The 18508-nt window shown below is 56.2% G+C and overlaps 2 protein-coding genes and 2 non-coding genes across 5 annotated transcripts; 2 read left to right on the top strand and 2 right to left on the bottom strand.

The window, feature by feature from the left end:
* The first annotated feature begins 6124 nt into the window (after positions 1-6124).
* GAMT (guanidinoacetate N-methyltransferase) lies at positions 6125-9166 on the top strand. Its single transcript, XM_069592010.1, has 6 exons — positions 6125-6369; positions 7357-7502; positions 7618-7681; positions 7966-8033; positions 8237-8347; positions 8820-9166. The coding sequence occupies exons 1-6, from the start codon at positions 6189-6191 to the stop codon at positions 8958-8960; spliced, it is 711 nt and encodes a 236-aa protein (XP_069448111.1). The 5' UTR covers positions 6125-6188; the 3' UTR covers positions 8961-9166.
* Positions 9167-9580: 414 nt separating this feature from the next.
* On the bottom strand, positions 9581-15933 carry NDUFS7 (NADH:ubiquinone oxidoreductase core subunit S7). Of its 2 annotated transcripts, none has more exons than XM_069592009.1 (8): positions 15338-15933; positions 13710-13743; positions 12778-12846; positions 12292-12409; positions 10928-11107; positions 10799-10845; positions 10250-10338; positions 9581-9745 (listed from the first exon to the last, which is right to left on the bottom strand). In XM_069592009.1, exons 1-8 carry the CDS (start codon positions 15351-15353, stop codon positions 9648-9650), a joined length of 651 nt encoding a protein of 216 aa, XP_069448110.1. In that variant the 5' UTR covers positions 15354-15933; the 3' UTR covers positions 9581-9647. The 2 variants fall into 2 exon arrangements, with proteins under 2 accessions (XP_069448110.1, XP_069448108.1); XM_069592007.1 differs by having other exon boundaries at positions 12778-12954; positions 15338-15767.
* On the bottom strand, positions 15619-15692 carry TRNAN-GUU (transfer RNA asparagine (anticodon GUU)). Its single transcript has one exon. It is a non-coding gene; the product is annotated as a tRNA-Asn (tRNA).
* TRNAF-GAA (transfer RNA phenylalanine (anticodon GAA)) lies at positions 15825-15897 on the top strand. Its single transcript has one exon. It is a non-coding gene; the product is annotated as a tRNA-Phe (tRNA).
* Positions 15934-18508: the final 2575 nt, after the last annotated feature.

Here is an 18508-nt window from a genome sequence, read left to right as displayed (position 1 = left end):
TGGGCAGGAGAGTCCCCCAACAAAGAATAATCTGCCCACTTCGTCAACAAGGGAGGTGGAGCAATCCACAGACCCTGATATAATAAAAACTGACCTGTACGCTGTCAGATGGTGGTTCCTGCTGCCTAGTGACTTTTTACTCACTTTCTCAGCCTCTTGGTAGCCTAACAATATAACTGATTCACCATAAAATCAAATGAACTGTGAGGAATGAAGGAACCAGGTGTCAGGCCAACAGTATAACATAAAACATTTATAATACACCTCACTTAGGTCACTTTACAATTTGCTAAGCACGTTGGCATCATCAATTCCACTGGATGAGAGTAACTTATCAGTCCCCATTTGCAGGTGAGAAACAGAGGCTCAGCAGAGGGGAAAGCAGTGAGCTCAGGTAGCATCAGGGAGGTGTTCTGTCCTTCCCCTGGGACTTTGCAAAGTTTTTCAGGTCAGAAGAAACCTGTAACACTTGGCAGGAGTGGGAGGGGCATGGCCCAAGTGGGAAAACAAATAGACATGCCCTAATGTACACACCCCACTATTAGAAGATCAGAAAATTGGAAACAACACATGTGTGTCCGGGTGTCCCTGCTGGCTCAGCTGGTGAAGAATTCGCCTGCAATGTGGGAGACCTGGGCTCAATCCCTGGGTTGGGAAGATCCTCTGGCGAAGGGAAAGACTACCCACTCCAGTATTCTGGCCTGAAGAATTCCATGGACTGTATAGCCCATGGGGTCGCGAAGAGTCAGACATGACTGAGCAACTTTCACTTCACATGTCCGTCCATTGTTGACTGGATAAATAAACCACAAGGGCGTGAATGAAATGCACAGGATGTGGTCAAATGAAGGAAGGCAGACATAAATCGTTTAAAATAATGTACTTTTATGGACTTCCCTGGCAACCCAATTGTTAAGACACCACCCCTCCATTGCAGGGAGCAGGGGTTCAATCCCTAGTTGGGGAACGAAGATCCCCATGCAGCAAAATAAATAAATAAAAATAAAAACACAGACACTTAGCCAAGATAAAACAAGCAGCCATGTACCTGTCACTGAAACCAACACATTTTAGCATTTTTGTAACTTTTGCTTCAGATCTTTTTAAAGAGATGAACTTGACAGCTTGCTTTTCCCTCCTCTCCATTCACTTCCTTCTTCCCACCCCAGGGCGAACAGTGAATCAAAAACGGGTATGTGCACACTTTCTTGAATGTAACTCCTAACATGGGTTGTTCAGGCATACCCAAAACACAGAATACAGTTTTTGCCCTTTTCTCAATTGCAGTAAAATATACCAGTTACCACTGTAACCATGTATCAGTACAGAGCTCAGTGGCATTAAACACATTCACACTGTCATGCAGCGGCCCCCACCCCACCGCCCACCCCTGATCATCTGACTTTCTCATCTTCCCAAACTGAAACTCTGTCCCCACGAAACACTGACTCCCCATCCCCTCCCCCAGTCCTGGCCCCACCATCTACTTCCTGTTTCTGGATCTGACACTTCTAGGGACCTCCTGTGAGTGAAATCAAACAGTGTGTGTCCTTCTGTGTCTGGCTTCTCTCCCTGAGCATCATGGCCTCAAGGTCCATCCATGTGGTAGTGAGGGTCAGTGCTTCACCCCTTTTCGTGGCTGAGTGATAGTCCCCTGTGTGTGGAAGGACCACCTACTGTTTATTCATCACCCATTGACAGACACTTGGGTAATTTCTACCCTTTGGTTACTGTGGATAATACTGCTATGAACGTGGATGTACAAATGCCTTTTGTGTGTCCTAAGTTGCTCAGTTGTGTCCGACTCTGTGCAAGACCCCATGGACTATAGCCCACCAGACTCCTCTGTCCATGAGATTCTCTAGGCAAGAATACTGGAGTGGGTTGCCATGTCCTCCTCTAGGGAAGCTACCCAACTCAGGGATCAAACCCAAGTCTTTTATGTCTCCCGCATTGGTGATTGGGTTCTTTACCACTAGTGCCACGTAGGAAGCCCATTGGAGCCTTTTAATTTAAAAATTATACGTAACATTGTGTACAGAGAAAATATATGGCATGGACATTGCCTGGTAGAGGAGAGACCTAGACAGGGGGCAGGGATCATGGGGATTTTGTTTTGTCATAGCTGCCAGGTGACATGCACTTATTATTTATTTCTTGTCCATCCTTCAATATGCTTTGAGTCTGGGTGGGGCCAGGGCAGGACCCTCGGGGTGAGGAACTTGATATGTGCTGAATAACTGGGTGACTTTCATTTTCCAGGAAGGAGCTGCGGGCTGCTCTGGGAGGGGGCTGGGAAGCTTTCTGTTCAGGGCCACACAGTAAATGTTTTCGGCTCTGAAGCTCTGTGGCAATGACTCTGTGCTGCTATAATCGGAAAGCATCAGAGTTCATATGGAAACAAATAGCTGTGACTATCAACTTTATTTACAGACACACCAATGTGACTGTCGTATAATTTCCGTGTGTCTCAAATACTTTTGATTTTCGTTCAACCATTTAAAGATGTTAAAAAAAAAAACCATTTTTATCTCACATACATCCTTGCATGCTTAGTCACTCAGTTGTGTTTGACTCTTTTCGATCCCATGGACTGTAGCCCCCCAGGCTCCTCTGTCCATGGGATTTCCCAGGCAAGAATACTGGAGTGGGTTGCCATTCCCTTCTCTAGAGGTCCTTCCCCATCAGGGATTGAACCTGCATCTCCTGTGGCTCCTGCACTGGCAGGCAGATTCTTTATCTACTAAGGCTATATCCAAACCACAGAAACGGGATGTGACCTGCAGGCCAGAGTTTGACAACTCCGTAAGTTGGAATGTTTTGATCAACGGTGTCACCTTTCTAATCAGAAAATAAATATTTTCTTTCTTTTAAAACGTCTCTGAAGACTGCATTCTGGAGTCAGGTACACCCCTGTTTCCATCCTCTCTGCCACTGATTCACTGGGTGTCCGAGAAAGTCACCTTCTTTCTCTGAGTCCAAGTCTGCGAAATGCGGATAACAGGGCACAGACGCTAGGCTCTCTTGAGAAAAGTGGACACAAGGAACCACCATGTGTCATTTATTTGAAGACATCAGCGGGGCAAGAGTGGTCACTCCACTGAGAGAAGAGGACACTGGCCGCCGAGGTTGGAACAGAGAGCCCTGTGCTGAGTTGCCAGCCAGGTTGTGCCACGCTTTCAGCCACTCTTGGGGATGGAGTCCCGGCTGTTTGTCGGCAACCACTGGTAGGTGGCAGCTTGACCAGACACGGGAGGTTCCATATCTCCTGGCAGCAAAGCTGCAGGTGACAGTACCATTTGACTCCCTTCCTCTGCCGCCATGGCTTCCTCTTCGGGTCTGAGTGGGCAGCAGCTTCTGAGAATGACCCCTACTCCATGGGCTCCTGGGGTCCCTACCCTTGTGCACCTGGCTTCTAACCAACAGGACATGGCCAGGGTGTGGGGATGTCCTTCTGTGACCAGACTGTAAACAGTTTTGACTTCTGTCTTGCTAGAAGCCACAGTGAAAATTCAGGAAGACCCACGTGGCCAGGAACTGAATGGAGCCAACTGCCAGTGAGCAACCCTGGAAGCAGACCCATCCCCAGCTGGGTTTCAGATGAGTCTCCCAGCCCTGGGCAGCATCTCAGTTGCAGCCATGCCACAGGCTGTGAAGCAGAGGACCTGCTAAGCTGCACCTGAATCTGACCCACAGAAAGATGCTAAACTGGGTTGCTTTAAGCAGCTATATTTGCGGCAATCTGTTATACAGCAATAGCAATGAGGGCTTCTCTGGAAGCTCAGTGGTAAAGAACACACCTGCCAATGCAGGAGACGTGGGTTCGATCCCTGGCTCCAGATGATCCCTTGGAGATGGAAATGGAAACCCACTCCAATGTTCTTGCCTGGAGAATCCCATGGACAGAGGAGCCTGGCAAACTACAGTCCATGGGATCACAGAGTCAGACATGATTTTGTGACTGAACGACAAACAACAATAGCTAATGAATACAACCTGCCTTCCCCTGATTCTGGCTGGGCATTCTGGAGCATTGCTTGAATTGGGTGACATTAGTGAGTGCCTCCTGTGTACAAGGGTGGCTCAAGGATACTGGGGTGCATGCCTGCAAAGCCCCCACCACAGTGCCCAGCACAGCCGTAACCAGACAATATGAACTCACGTGAGACAAAAAGCAGTGTGAGCGGAGCCCTAGTGACTGGTGCCTGGGACATCTATTCACCATGCCTCTTCCTGAGAGTCTCTTCCATCCAGACCACATGAGAACCAATGTACCCCAAGATTTAATCAAGCACTTTCTGTGTACCAGGTGGGTCAGACAGACAATACCACCTTAAAGAAATACTGTCAGTGAGTAAAATACCAAAGAGAGGTACCAGAGATAAAACAGCTTCAAATCGGCTGTACTCAGCCTGGAAGGGGGGGTGCCTCCCAGAGGAGGTGTGGCTGCAGCCATGAAGCAGAAAGAGAAGGCAACCAGGCCAGGAGAGAGGAGAAGCTGTCCAGGCAGAGGAAAGAGTGTGTGCAAAGGACTGGGGGCAGGAGGGACACAGGAGCTCTGCAGGGGGTGGGCAGGGCCTGTGGGGAGGAGTCTGGAGCCAGGTCAAGGCTGTTAGCAGCCATCCAGAGGTGGACACAGAAGGGCGTGGCTTGTTGTTGTTCATTTGCTGTCATGTCCCACTCTCTGTGACCCCATGGATTGCATCACGCCAGGCTCCCTGTCCTCCACTATTTCCCACAGTTTGCTCAGATTCATGTCCATTGAGTTGATGATGTTACCTAACAGTCTCATTCTCTGTCACTCTCTTCTCTTGCCTTCAATCTTTCCCAGCATCAGGATTTTTTCCAATGAGTCAGCTCTTTGGTGGCCAAAGTATTGGAGCTTCAGCATTAGCCCTTCCAATGAATATTCAGGATTGATTTCCTTTAGGATTGACTGGTTTGATCTTCTTGCAATTCAAAGGACTCTCAAGAGACTTCTCCAACACTATAGTTCAAAAGCACCAGTTCTTCCGCACTCAGCCTTCTTTATGGTTCAACTCTCACAACTGTACTTGACTACTGTGGAAAACCATAGCTTTGGCTGTATGAATCTTTATTCAGACCTCAGCCTCTCTGGGCCTCAGTTTTCCCACATGTTCACTGGGATGTGCGAAAGGTTTGGCAGGGATGGAGTGTTCCAGACTCACACTCTGTGTGCAGACAGGAAAAGGAAGAGCCTGGAGGACATCCCAGCTCCACCTGGGGCCGGGTCCCAGAATGGCAGGCAGAGGACATAGCTGACTCCCAGGCTGCCCTGGGACAAGACAGCAGGGGTGGGCTGTCCTGCCTACTGTCCTGGGGAGGAGGGTCTGGCAACTGCTGACTGCTGGGGTGAGTGTTTCAGTCCCAGTGCTGGAGGCCTCTGTGCCCTGAGTTGCTTATCGGGCCTCTGGGGTCTCAGAGTGACCCACTCAGCATGGGGGAGTGATATGAGCTCAGGAAGGGTGGTCAGGGTTTGTTCTGGGTCCCTGCACCCCTGCACTCACAGTCGTAAGGTTGCCAGCTTTGCCTGTGGAGTATTAGTTTCCCCACCTGTAAAGTGAGGAGGGATAAGGGAACTAACTCCTTGGTGGTCCAGTGGTTGGGACTTGGTGGCGCTTTCACTGCGCATCCCAGTTTCAATCCTTGGTCAGGGAAATAAGATCCCATAAGCCATGTGGCACGCCCAAAACTAAAAATTTAATAAATAAGATAAAAATGATGAGGATAAAAGAAGCCACTGCAACACTTCTGAAGGATGAGTAATTGTAAACACTAAAGCACGTCCAACCCTGCCTGGAAAATCCTTAGACCTTCACACTCCAGCAACGAGGGCTATGTTGATGCGGTCGGTGGTGACAGATGAGGAAACTGAGGCAGGAAAGCGACAGGGTGAGGACCCCGAGGGCTCTAGTGCCTGGTCTACCCGCTAGGCGCTGGAGGCTTCGCGAGAGACCGTCGCGGGGATCCAGGACCCACGGAGGGCCGCCTTTTCCACCACGGTCGCTAGAGGCCGCTCGTGCCGCTGCGCAACGAGCTCGCGCCCCGCGCCCTGGGCCGTCCGTCCCGCCCACCACCCGCCCCGCCCCGCCCCCTGCCCAGAAGGCCCTGCAGGGACCCGGCCCTGCCACTCCGGAGCTTGCAGGGTGCGCGGTCTACCCAGCAGCATGAGCGCCTCCGCCGCGACCCCTATCTTCGCGCCCGGCGAGAATTGCAGCCCAGCCTGGCGGGCTGCGCCCGCGACCTACGACGAGTCGGACACGCACCTGCAGATCCTGGGCAAGCCGGTGATGGAGCGCTGGGAGACCCCCTACATGCACGCGCTGGCGGCCGCCGCCGCCTCCAGAGGTAGCCCGGCCCGGCGAGCGGGGCCGACCGAGGCCAGCCCGCTCTCCGGCGACGCGGCGGAGTCTCTGTGCGCCTTTTTCCCTCGCCCGGAATGTAGGGCCGCTCGCAAGGGTAGCGGGGTTGTCCTGGGGGCGCTGCGGGCGCCTTGAGTACCAGGAACGCCCTCTCCAGGAGCACTGACGCCCCCACTCGGGGATGGGGGTGAATCGGGGGATGGGTCCTCAGAGACGCGGAACTCAGCGCCCCGCCCCCCCAACCCCGCGCGAGGCCGAAGACGGGGAATAGCAGCCTGGAGAGCAGCCTGCCCAAGCCCACGTGGGGACTTATGCCTAGGAGTCGCGGGAGGCCCACCTCAGCTAAGAATAGCTCCGGGAAAGCTAAGGCCAGGAGACAGCTGTTGGAGGTGGCCCTGCACCAGGTGTCAGAGCCTGTGGGGTGCTGAGGGATCCCCACAACCCCAGAGGCTGTGCGTGCCGCCTGTGGGCCTGTGTGTCCCCATCTACCAAATGGGCACAGCCAGCGTCCCTGCTTGGTTAGGGTGTTTCTGCCTCCGTCTTTGACCCAAAGGGGATCAATCCCCGCCCTCTTCTGTTCCAGGCCTGGGCCTTGAATCCTGGTTCTTCCTTGTCCTTTGTTGACTTCACTGTTGCAGGGCTGGGGACTGCCCAAATCGGCAGATAAGCACCCTCAGTGTAAACAGCCTGGGCCAGGGCTCAAGGTCCAGGGTCTGTCTTGCTCCCTGGCCTGGCCAGCCCAGTAGTTGTTGTCCATGGCCTCCCTGGCAGGCCACCCTCCCTGGCTACTGGCCCGGGCCCACACTGTTCCCTCTCAGAGCTGCTGTGTTCTGTCCCACCTCTGCTTTGCTGTGCCGCCCGGTCCTTGTGGCAAATGTTTCTCCCTGCCAAAGCTGTGCCCCCGTGCCCCCTCCTCCAGGTAGCCTCACCAGCCCCACCCTGCGGGTAACACCTGGGCTCTCTGTCTGCCTAGGGGGCCGGGTGCTAGAAGTGGGCTTCGGCATGGCCATCGCAGCCACAAAGGTGCAGGAGGCTCCCATCGAGGAGCACTGGATCATTGAGTGCAACGAGGGCGTCTTCCAGCGGCTCCAGGATTGGGCCCTGCAGCAGCCACACAAGGTGCCTGTTTCTGCCCTTGGCCCCTGTCTTCAGGGTGAAGGCCCTGCCCCCTCCCTTGTAACAGATGGGAGTTCTGGGCCCCCTCTGACCTAGCCTTTTTCTCCTCTGCCCCAAGGTGGTTCCCTTGAAAGGCCTGTGGGAGGAAGTGGCACCCACCCTGCCAGACAGTCACTTTGATGGTGAGGGGCTCTGGGAGCTGGGGGGTTGCTCTGCAGGGCCTGCCAGCCCCTCTGCCTGCTTATGAAGCCTTGACATTTCACTGGGGCACAGAGCCAAGAGGCAGGCACGGACGGATGCACATCCAGGAGCCTGGCATGCAGGTGCACATACACCTCCTTAAGGACGGAAGAGACATGATGTGTAGAAGTGGCCATGGCACTTGGGGCCTCCCCAAGGCTCCCACTGGCAGCCCTGCCTGGTGAGGCTGCCCCCCCAACCATGTGACTTCCATCCTCCCACACAGGGATCCTGTACGATACGTACCCGCTGTCGGAGGAGACCTGGCACACTCACCAGTTCAACTTCATTCGGGTAGGGCCACTGATGGTGGAATGTGGGCTACCAGCCACAGGATGGAGGGCCAGCCCCGTGGGGGGCACCTGCTGCCCATGCAGGGGTCACCTCTCCTTCCACTATTCCCCTGACCTGCCAGGAGGTGGGAGGTCCACTGGGAACACCTCTGCCCACCCTCACATCCCTTCCTGACCACTGTTCACCCCCATCCCCACCCCCAGGACCATGCCTTCCGCCTGCTGAAGCCAGGGGGTGTCCTCACCTACTGTAACCTCACCTCCTGGGGGGAGCTGATGAAGACCAAGTATTCCGACATCACCACCATGTTTGAGGTGCCCCACCCCCATCCTGGGCAGTGACTCTGGGTGGGAAGGCAGCTGTAATCTGGGGAGGGTTTCTGGTTTCTGCCAGCCCTAAGGGCTGATCTCAGTGGACTCAGGGCCCACTTGTACATCAGGAGAGGTCAGTCTCTCCAGGCTGACATCTGGTGGCTCCCCCAGTCCCTGGGATACAAGGATGCACCCCAGAGTCACCGCACCCCTCCCTCTGCCCTCCTGCACCCAGGCTTCTCTTTATTGGTCTGGCCACCTTTGTCTCAGGCCTTTGCCCACTTGGTTTCCTCTATCTGCGAGGACGTACTAGGCGATACCCCCTAAAAGCCTGGAAGCGGTGTTAGAACACCTGAAGACACCACACCCAGGCCTCTGACCCCGCCTAGCCCCCAGGGTACCTGGCAGAGGGGCGGGCTGCAGAGCGTCACCACTGCCGGCCACTCCCCGTTACCTGGCGCCTCCCTCTGGCCAGGAGACCCAGGTGCCGGCCCTGCTGGAGGCGGGCTTCCGGCGGGATAACATACGCACGCAGGTCTTGGAGCTGGTCCCACCAGCCGACTGCCGCTACTACGCCTTCCCGCGGATGATCACGCCCCTGGTCACCAAGCACTGAGCCCAAGGGCCAGCTGCCCACGCCGCCCAGGGGCCCTGGGTTTCGGGAACACCTACCCCTACTCAGTGCCTTTGTGACCGGAATTGAGGGCTCCAGCCCTCAACCCTGGTCCAGACCCACACCAGCCTCCCTATCCCTCTCTGCCAGAGGATCTGGGGATGAAATAAACGCTAATGCTGGTCTGGCCCATCAGCAGTGGGACACAAGTGTGTTTTTGCTTTTATTTTTCCTGCCTCTCCAAAGAATGGTAAAAGGAAAAAAATCTGCTACAAGCGCTTTTCGGAGCCGGTGGCTATTACCCACTAGTTTCCGATCTCCCGTCCCGCCCTCGTCAGACACTGACAATCACTCACCGATGGCCCCTCCCACCCTCCCGCTGGTGGGCACCTGGGGTCCTCAGAAGAGGCTAAACTAGGTCAGGGCCACACAGGGTGGCAGCCCCAAGATCCAGACCCTCTGGTCCCACCCAGTCAGGCTGCACCCCAACTCTCCCGTCATCCTGTTTCCTCTGACTCCACGCCCTCCCGGGGCCTCAGCTTCCCCCCACACGAGAGCAAGGCCCCGTCCTCCCCGCAGGTCCCCAGCCCCGGCCCACAGAGCACGCTGGGCGGGAGTGCAGGGAGGGTTGATCGGGTTTATTGACCGCCTCTTGGGAGGGACGATGCTCAGGGCGGCCGGGCGCCAGCACTACCTGCGGTACCAGATCCGCAACCTCTTTTCCCGTTTGATCTTCTTCTGCAGCTGCAGAATGCCATAGAGCAGGGCCTCGGCTGTAGGCGGGCACCCTAGAGGGGAGCGGTGCGAGTGGTGCCTCAAGCTCCTGAATCCTCCACCCAACGCCAGTTGGGATGGGCTTGGGGGTGGGCAGGTGGGCGGAGCCACCCTCAGGGTCCAGGCCCGCCCGCCAGACGGAATGAACCCAGGACTGGACCTCCAGGCCAAGACGTGGGTGGGGGAAGGCCCAGAGGGCCGCGCCCAGGTGAGCTGCCCTGTCCACGGCCCTTACCCCCACGTGACCTGGCTCTGGACCCCGGAGACAAGTATGGGCGGCCTGCTGACACCCAGGCCACACTGCTCCGCCCCCCAGGACCCTTGCAAAGAGGTAGGGGCAGACTGGAGCGAGGTGAATCTGGGTAAACTCAAAAGACCTACAACTGGGGAGACCTTCCAGGGACAACGGGGGTAAAGGCTGAGGTGTCACTCTTCTGGGACCCTAGGTCTGCTCAGGCGTCACAGGGCGAGCCCTCTCAATGGGGGAGAGGGGGTTCTGTGTGCCCAGAGGGGCTCACCTGGGACGTAGATGTCCACTGGAACGATGCGGTCACAGCCCCGCACCACTGAGTAGGAGTAGTGGTAGTAGCCACCTCCGTTGGCGCAGCTGGGGGAGGGGAGTGGGGCTGTGAGGGCCTTTCCTGGCCACCTCTCTCCCTGCTCCCAACCTCCAACCCACACCTCTTCCATAGGTATAGTGGGTGCACAACCCTGTAAATGCGCCAAAACCCACGGAATATTACACTTTGAAAGGGTGAATTTAATAGTATGTGAATTCCACCTCCACCAAGAAATTAGATGACTACACAGCCTTTAATGGCGTGGAGAAATAGGAGCTTGCCAGATGGGGAGAAGGCTGCAGCACCCCCAGAGCAGGATGTCCCTCCCATGGTCCTACCGTGGACACAGACAGGAACTGGACAGGCTGCTGGAGTGAGGGCACGACTGTCATGGGGCAGAAGGGGACATTCTGGACGACCCCAGTGAAAAAGCGGCACAGAAAGACAGGAGAGAGGCCAGTGTGTCACCGGCGTCTGTCATCCAACCCTGCCCCACTGGGCACTCACCTCCCCATGGATACGACATAGCGGGGCTCTGGCATCTGGTCGTAGACCTGGAAGAGACAGGGGTCTGTGCGGCTCAAGGTTGGGGGGTGGGGGACGGGGAGTAAGGGTGAGCCTTGCGGCTCGGCCCACCTTGCGGAGCGCAGGGGCCATCTTGTTGGTGAGCGTCCCAGCCACTATCATCACATCGGACTGGCGCGGGCTGGCACGGAAGACCACGCCAAAGCGGTCCATGTCATAGCGGGGAGCTGCCATGTGCATCATCTCCACGGCACAGCAGGCCAGGCCAAAGGTCATGGGCCACAGCGAGCTCTGCAGGGCAGGATGGGTGGCCAGTGAGCAGACTGAGGGGCCCACCGTGTTTAAAGAAACTGGGCGATTTCACAAAGAAAAATCCAGATGCCTAGCCTTTCTTCAAAGATGACCTCTTGGCCCACAGTGACTACATGACCTCCAGACCTCCAAGGCATTCTGGATGCTGGTCACCAGCCCGAGCATGCTGTCCCAACCCAGGACTGCCTGCCAAGAGGGCAAAGTGAGTTTGGCCAGTGGGTCCATGCTTCCCAGCAGCTATGTTACCAAAAAGAAAAACGAACAGAAAAGCCCTAAAACCAACTGCAAATAGTTTTAATGATACAGTGCACACAACCCCAGTCTCCCCTAAATCTGGCTCTGGGTGCCCAGTGATCACTTCTGGCACAGATTTAGAGCGTGAGACTAAGCCCCTGCAGGGCCTTTTTCCCAACAGTGCCTGAACTAAAAGGGCCAACTCCAGGAAGCCCTCCTGGATGCACCCTGACTTCCCTCCGACTTGTAGTATGATTCCCACCACCTCCTACCCCCCACCACCCCAGCTGTTCTCTCTGCTTGTCTGTGTCCATTTTGGGATCTGGCCAAGGTCCCTGCTGCCCTGCAGATGTGCTAAATTCAGGTGACAGGGCTTGGGCCATCCAGAGGGCAAGGGCAGCCCAACATGGCAGGGTACCCAAGCAGTGCCCACCATAATGACATGGCCACCCTGGAGCTGCGGATCTGGAGCGGCGTTTGCTGCAGCCCTGCTAATCACACATGGACATTGTACAGTACCATCAATGGGGGCCTGTTCCCCAGCGGGGCACCCTAGGGGCACTGAAAGGAGCCCCTGTCCTAGGGCAAAGGACATGTGTCTTAAGGAGACACAGATGAGCACGAGGGTACCCAGACTGTCCCAAAGCCAACACGAGGGGTGGGGTGGAAGTTAGGATATCTGCTGGGAAGGAGCTACTGTTTCATCTCCCATTTCCAGTAAAAAACATGGGTTTTACATTAAAAGAGAAAAGAGAGGAACAGAAGACAGAAGGACAGGAAGGAGGTGGGTCATCCTCTCTGGGAGGTGGCAGGGGGAAGGGCAGAGATCCTGAGAATCAGAGCCTCAGGTCTCCATACAGAGGGGCCTGGCCCGCTCTGTGGCCACATGGCAGCAGGGGCCTGAGGGACAGAGACAGGGAGGGGCTCACCCGGCGCGCCCAGTTGATGAGGTCGTCCAGCTTGGCCACCACATACTCGCCCCGGCTGCTGGGAAGTGCGGCAGGTTTGGGGACCACGGCTCTGGCCTGGGATACAGCGGGCTGGGTGCTGGGCATGGACACATGGCATGGGGAGGCGTCAGCCAGGCAGGCGTCCCCTCTGCCCGCACCTGCTGCCCAGGCCTGGGGCAGGACATGCCTCACTGCAGTCCCAGTGAGACCTTGTCCTCTCAGGGACTTGGTCTCCTTATCTGGAAAACAGGTTTGGCTGACACACTCTGTCAGGAAGCTCCTGGTCTGGACATGTGCAGCCATCAGCCTGGATGTGCAGGAGGGGGCTGGGCAGGACTCTGAGGGCAAGGATTCCTGGTATTGCCCCACTGGGTAGTGGGAGGGCCCCAGGGTTGCCATGGGCCAGTGCTGAGCCAGTGGGGGCGGGGTGGCTAGTGGGGTAGCTCTCGGGAAGGCTGGCCTCACCTGCTCGGGCTGTCAGCGGCCATGCTTGAATGGACCCCTCGCACCTGCAGAGCGGCACCCATGCCAGAGCTGTCGGTAGATGGACCACACATGACAGGGAGCCCGGGGCGCCTGCTGACAGGGTCACCCCGGGACCAGCGTTGGGGGACCGACCAGGGGCCAAATATAGCCCTCCACCTGTTTTTTGTAAATTAAGTTTTACTGACACACAGCCATGCCCGTTCACTTTCTTGGTGGCTGTGGCGGTTTTTAAAGAGCCGAAAACGTCCACTAACTGGCCCTTTGAGGAAACAAATCTGCTGATCCCTGGTCTAGAGAGTGCCTGCTCTGCATCTGAAATTTTCCTTGTTTTCCCATTTTCCCTTTGCTTTGCATTATCTATTTTATTCTTAGGGGAAAAGCCTATCAAAATAAAATCAGCCCAAATCCACACCGTCCTCAGAGCCCCCAACTCCCCTCCATTAAGAAGACCCTCCCCTGGGGTTTGGGGGAGAATGGATACATGTATATATATGACTGAGTCTCTTCACTGGAACTATCACAACATTGTTAATCACCTGCAACCCCAAACAAAACGTTTTTGGTATTAAAAAAAAAAAAAGACGACCCTCCCCTGAGATCTGCTGTGTCCCTGAAAGCTTGGGGCTGGGGCTGGATTTCTGGGCTTTGTTTGCAGCCACCTGCCTTCCCGTCCCAAGGAGGTTTGCACAGGGCTGCTGCCTGAGCAAATGCACTAGAAGCCTTCCAGTGCTAAGTTGAGGGCACGAGGGCAGGGAAACATGGGTCTGGAGGCCAGGTGACCCCCAACCTGGCACTGCTGGAGGACTCTCCCGAGTCTGAGGCACCCTAATGGCTCTGTCTAAGCCCCTCCCGGCCAGGGCCTCACTGCTCTGGGTAGAGGGTCAGGATCAGAGCCCGAGGCAGGCACTCACCGCACAGCAAGGATCGGGTGGAACAGGCGGGGAGCTGCAGAGAGAACCACAGGGTGGAGGCAGTGAGCTGAGGCAGCATCAGAGGCCACACTGGCTGGGAGTGTCCAGCCAGGCATTTGCCTGCCAGGACCTAGCACCCCCTCTCTCTCACCCTCAGTCTATCTAGACTCCATTTAACAAATGTTTGGTACAGAGCAATCTTTCAGGGGACTTCCCTGGTGGTCGAGGGGTCAGGACTCCGTGCTTAGATTCTGCAAGCTGTGAGGTATAGCCAAAAAAAGAAAAAAAGCCATCTTTCAGAATATGAAGCAGACACCAGACAGTGTCCAGTGTCATTCCTCTGTTTCCAATGACAGAGTCCACACTGGAGGCCAGTGCTCCTTTGCTCAGGCACATTAGTGTCCCACCTACCTCAGGGCCTTGCACTTGCCATGCTCTCTGCCTGGAGCACCCAGCCCTTCTTGTGGGACGGGTTTCAGCTCAACTGCCTGGGTCTACGCTAGCTTCCTAGGCCCTCCTGATCCTGCCACATCCGAATATGTGGTGCCTGCCTGCCCCAGATGCAAGGGCCTCCCTGGCTTCCCTTAGTGTCTGTCATGGCCTTGACTCAGACTGACAGGTGTGTGTCAAGTTAACATATCCACAGACTTCAGCGAGGCTCCAGGCCCTGGCTGGGAGTTCAGGAGTTCCAGAGGCTGGGCAACTCCAGACTCCTGTGTGAGCTGCCTCTGTCTCAGCCTCAGCCCCCCACCCTGACCTTAGTTAGGGCTTTGGGTAAGCTCACAGCACAGTAAACGCCCTTCACCTTCAAGGTGAAGGAATTTCAACCTCTGGTCCAGACTTAGCAAGAGGCTGCTGGTAAGGATTCAGAAGGCCAGCGAACTTGCACGGGAAGGAAAAACGCCCATTTTATGGTCACCCACGTCTTACTAAAAATTTGGCCTTTCCTTAGTATAGCCCAAACTACAGCAGTATTAGCAGGACGCAGGCATTTCACCAACAGAAATGACAGTGGTTTCTTAACTACGCCACAGGGACTGCTGCCAACCCTGTGTAAAGGAACGTGCCCACTCCATTCCTTCAAGGACACAGCAGTTGGCAGACCCGCCACTAGACTCTGACCTTCCAGGCATGACTAATGAAGCACCCGAACTGCGAACAGATCCCTGGTTCCCAGACAGTATCTTGACAGCTGTCAGTATACCCACTTTCCTTTACAATCCTGGGAATCCATCCTAGGCGCTTAATCGCTAATCGGAGGAGGAAAGGGCCCTGGAGCAGCCAGGGTTAGGACGCCTGCGCAGCGGGTGACCGACCCCTTCCCAGGGTGGCAGGCTGCCCTGGGTCGCGTTCCGGCCCTGCCAGGCCGCGTGACCTCCAGGGGGGGTCCCAGCCTCTCTCTGGGCCTCACTTTTCTCCCTGTCAGGGCTGTACCCACCAGCGCCGCCTCTTCCCGGGAATTTCAGGGGCAGCATCCTGGGCCAAATGTGGGCCCCTTCTGCCCCCGCCTGGAATTCCTCCCAGAGATGGCAGCCTGCATCACCCTCGGCCTCCAATTGCTCGAGCGGCTGAGGGTAAAGTCTCCCGGAGCGACCCAAGCCCGTACCCCGCCGCCCTGACCCGCTCACCCGCCAGCGCCGCCATCTTGGCCTCGGCCTTCACACAACCTCTACGGTCCGTCCTCTGTAGCGCTCCGGATGCCCCGGGCCGTCGCCCAAAGCGGCTCGGGTGGTGCGGAAAAACCGGAACTCGGGTGGGGACGTTCCGCCTCTTTGGACGCCCCACCGCCGCGCGACTCCGACACCCCACGCGGAAATAGAAGAACACGGAGGTGCGGGCGGAGAGTCTTGGCAAAAGGAAGAGGGTAACCCAGTCTCTTCTTACCCGGGGAAGCAAAAAGTGCAAGCTCCGTCCCTGGGTGGGCTCGAACCACCAACCTTTCGGTTAACAGCCGAACGCGCTAACCGATTGCGCCACAGAGACGGTGTTGCGGCTCAGTTGCAGGCGCGACCCTACGAGGCATGCGCGGCCCACATGGGCGGCCCGACCTACGTCTGCGTGCGAGCCGCACAGAGCGGGGCGGAGTCAGGAGGCGAGGAGAGGACTTACTATCCAGCCGAAATAGCTCAGTTGGGAGAGCGTTAGACTGAAGATCTAAAGGTCCCTGGTTCGATCCCGGGTTTCGGCAGAAGTTTTGGCGCTGCTAGCATCATCCTTCTCTTTCGGAGCTGATCCAGCTGCTCCCAGCTTGTTTACCAAGAACGTGTGGATGTTGACATTGGCTTATGGCAACGCGGGAGGGCTTGAATGGAAACAGGCCTCAAACCCGCCCGCCCGCCCGACCAATCCCCAAAACTGTGATTCCAGCCCCAAAGCACCGCCCCGTCCACGCAGAGCGGGACAGTAGTTGTGTCTCAGTGGTTTAGTTGCTCCGACGCATGTGGGATCTTCCTGACCAGGGATCCACCCTGTGACTCCTGCATTGGCAGGCAGACTCTATCTACCTCTGGACTGCCAGAGAAGTCCCTCCTATGTGGTTTGTGACAATCCTGTTGGGCACCTGTTTTACGTATAGGGAAACTGACTCTTAAACGGGGGAACTCAGGTGAGCAGCAGGGCTCCTCCTGGCGGGCGAGGACCAGCCCAGGGGTGTCAGGGAGCCTGGCAATAGGTCCGGGCAGGGGCAGGTGGGATCTGGCCGCCCTCACCATCCATCTCCAGCACATGCAGGAGTAAAGAGCAGGTGGGGCCGAGGGGAACCCTACAAGTCCTCAGTTCCCACGACTGGCCAGGCTGTGGAGATGGATTTTTGTTTTAAAAATTTAAATAAACCCAAATAAGCTAATTAATTAAAAAAAATGAAGACCCAGCACAGCCAAAAATAAAAAAATTTAAGGTGGTGGTGGGTGTCAGAACGCATCTCTGGTAGCTCACTGGTAAAGAATCTATCTGTCAATGCAGGTGTTACAGGTTCAATCCCTGGTCCATGAAGATCCCACATGCCCTGGAGCAACTAAGCCCTTGTGCTACAGCTACTGAGCCTGTGTTCTAGCACCCGAGAGCCACAACTACACACAGGGGGCTCTAGAGCCTGTGCTCAGCAGCAAGAGAAGTCACTGCAGTGATAAGACCACACATTGCAATTAGAGTAGTCCCTGCTCCCGAAACTAGAGAAAAGCACACACAGCAAAGACCCAGCACAGCCATAAATAAATAATCTGTTGATTCAGAGAAAAGTTGTGAACATAGTATAGAGCTTGCTATGCTCAACACCCAGTGTCCCCTATTGCTAACATCTTATACTCACGTTCACGATTCAGGAACCAATGTGGATACATCACCAACATGATCACATCACAGCCTTTTCAGGCTCGTTTTCTCATCTCCTAGTCCTGTGTGAGCCAGGCATCTGGGAGCCGAGCCCCTAGCCCCACCCAAGCCTTCAGATGGTGCAGCCCCAGACAGAGACCTCCTGAGACCACAGAGTGGCGCACAGGAGAATGTAGTTTCTGGACAGCAGGGGCCGGTTTCACTGCTGATGCAGGGCTGGATAACTCAGACAGGCACTGGACAGGGAGGGAAGAGCCTGGATCAGGAGCCTGGGGTGTCCTGGGAGAACCTTCAAATAGGCAATGTACCAGAAGCAGGTCTGATGGGGCAGGGAGTAAACAGAGGGCAGGCAGGGAAGAGGGAGGAAGAAGATGGTGGGGGTGGGGGGTAGAAGCAGGGCTAGAGGAGGAACAGAGGAAGGCAGAGGGGCAAGGCCCAGGGAAGCTACAGGGCGAGGAAGGAGGGCAAGCAGAGGCCGGGGGAGGGGGTGCCCTGACAGGAAAGCCAGGAGGGAGAAGCCCTGCCTGAGTTGAGAGACCCTGACCACACTGCCCAGACATACATAGCTGATTTGAGATTCTCAGCGTGCATGCGTGTGCCGGGCATTCCTCATTTTAATCAATTTCCAGAATAAATGATGATGGGCTTGAAGAGGTGCCCAAGTAAACGCAGGGAACTCCAACCCCCCCCCCCCCCGCCCCATCACCAAGGAAGCAGTTTTGTTGAAATATGCTGCTCCTTCCATTGGGGGTCTGATCACCCCCTCACGCCATCTGGGCTGGAGCCAGACAGGTCAAGCAAATGTAGGAAGAGCGTACTAAGGAGGTCTGGGTGGAAGGAGGGTCAGGGAGGGTGGACTGGGAATGTGACAAGGTGGGAAATGACCAGACCTGGGGGCAGCAAGGTGGCCGTGCAGAGGCGCAGGCAGCTGTCTCTAGCTGGCTGGAGCCCAGGATGGCTGACGAGGGGACCGTAGGTGAGGGGGTGCAGGGAATCTGGGGCTTTGGAGGATAGGGATGCAGGAGGCCACAGGCCAGCTGGTGGGGCCCCTGCCTGCACTCCCGTGCTGGCTGTTTTCTTGATGCTTCAGAAGCAGTCAGTGTGCTGACTTCCCCAGGGAGCTGGGGCTACCTGGCAGGCCCTTCTGAACATCCCTCACCTGGCGAGCCAGTTGGGTCAGCTGGCTCCAGCTTCCTCACCACTGCCCAATGCCACCTGGGGGCATCAGGAGGTCCCACCCACCACCGCCTGCCCTGGTGGATGCAGGACAAAGCTTGAAGACAGAAATGCTCAGAATCCACAGGACACAAGAACAGTGAGAGCTGAGGCGCCGGGTGGGGAGGGGGTGGGGGTGGGGGGTGGGGCGGAAGCCCCCAGCACATCTGCTCAGCACGGCACAGTGCATCATAGACATCTGCTCTACTCGGCCTGGTGTGGGAACCCCCTCCCCAGCAGGGTACAGGCCTCCA

This window comes from Ovis canadensis, chromosome 5 (assembly GCF_042477335.2).
Source record: "Ovis canadensis isolate MfBH-ARS-UI-01 breed Bighorn chromosome 5, ARS-UI_OviCan_v2, whole genome shotgun sequence".
Classification (NCBI taxonomy): domain Eukaryota; kingdom Metazoa; phylum Chordata; class Mammalia; order Artiodactyla; family Bovidae; genus Ovis; species Ovis canadensis.
The sequence above is the reverse complement of the archived record's forward strand: the minus strand, read 5'-3'. Positions and strand labels throughout refer to the sequence as shown.

Excerpts from the sequence above, each read along its gene's own strand:
- NDUFS7 (XM_069592007.1), bottom strand. Across the intron at positions 12,410-12,777 it reads GCCGCTGACAGCCCGAGCAG|CACCCAGCCCGCTGTATCCC; the intron begins GTGAGGCCAGCC and ends GTCCATGCCCAG. Across the intron at positions 10,846-10,927 it reads TGGCCCCTGCGCTCCGCAAG|GTCTACGACCAGATGCCAGA; the intron begins GTGGGCCGAGCC and ends TGTCTCTTCCAG.
- GAMT (XM_069592010.1), top strand. The coding sequence starts at position 6,189 with ATGAGCGCCTCCGCCGCGACCCCTATCTTCGCGCCCGGCGAGAATTGC. Across the intron at positions 7,682-7,965 it reads GCCAGACAGTCACTTTGATG|GGATCCTGTACGATACGTAC; the intron begins GTGAGGGGCTCT and ends CCTCCCACACAG. Across the intron at positions 8,348-8,819 it reads ACATCACCACCATGTTTGAG|GAGACCCAGGTGCCGGCCCT; the intron begins GTGCCCCACCCC and ends CCCTCTGGCCAG.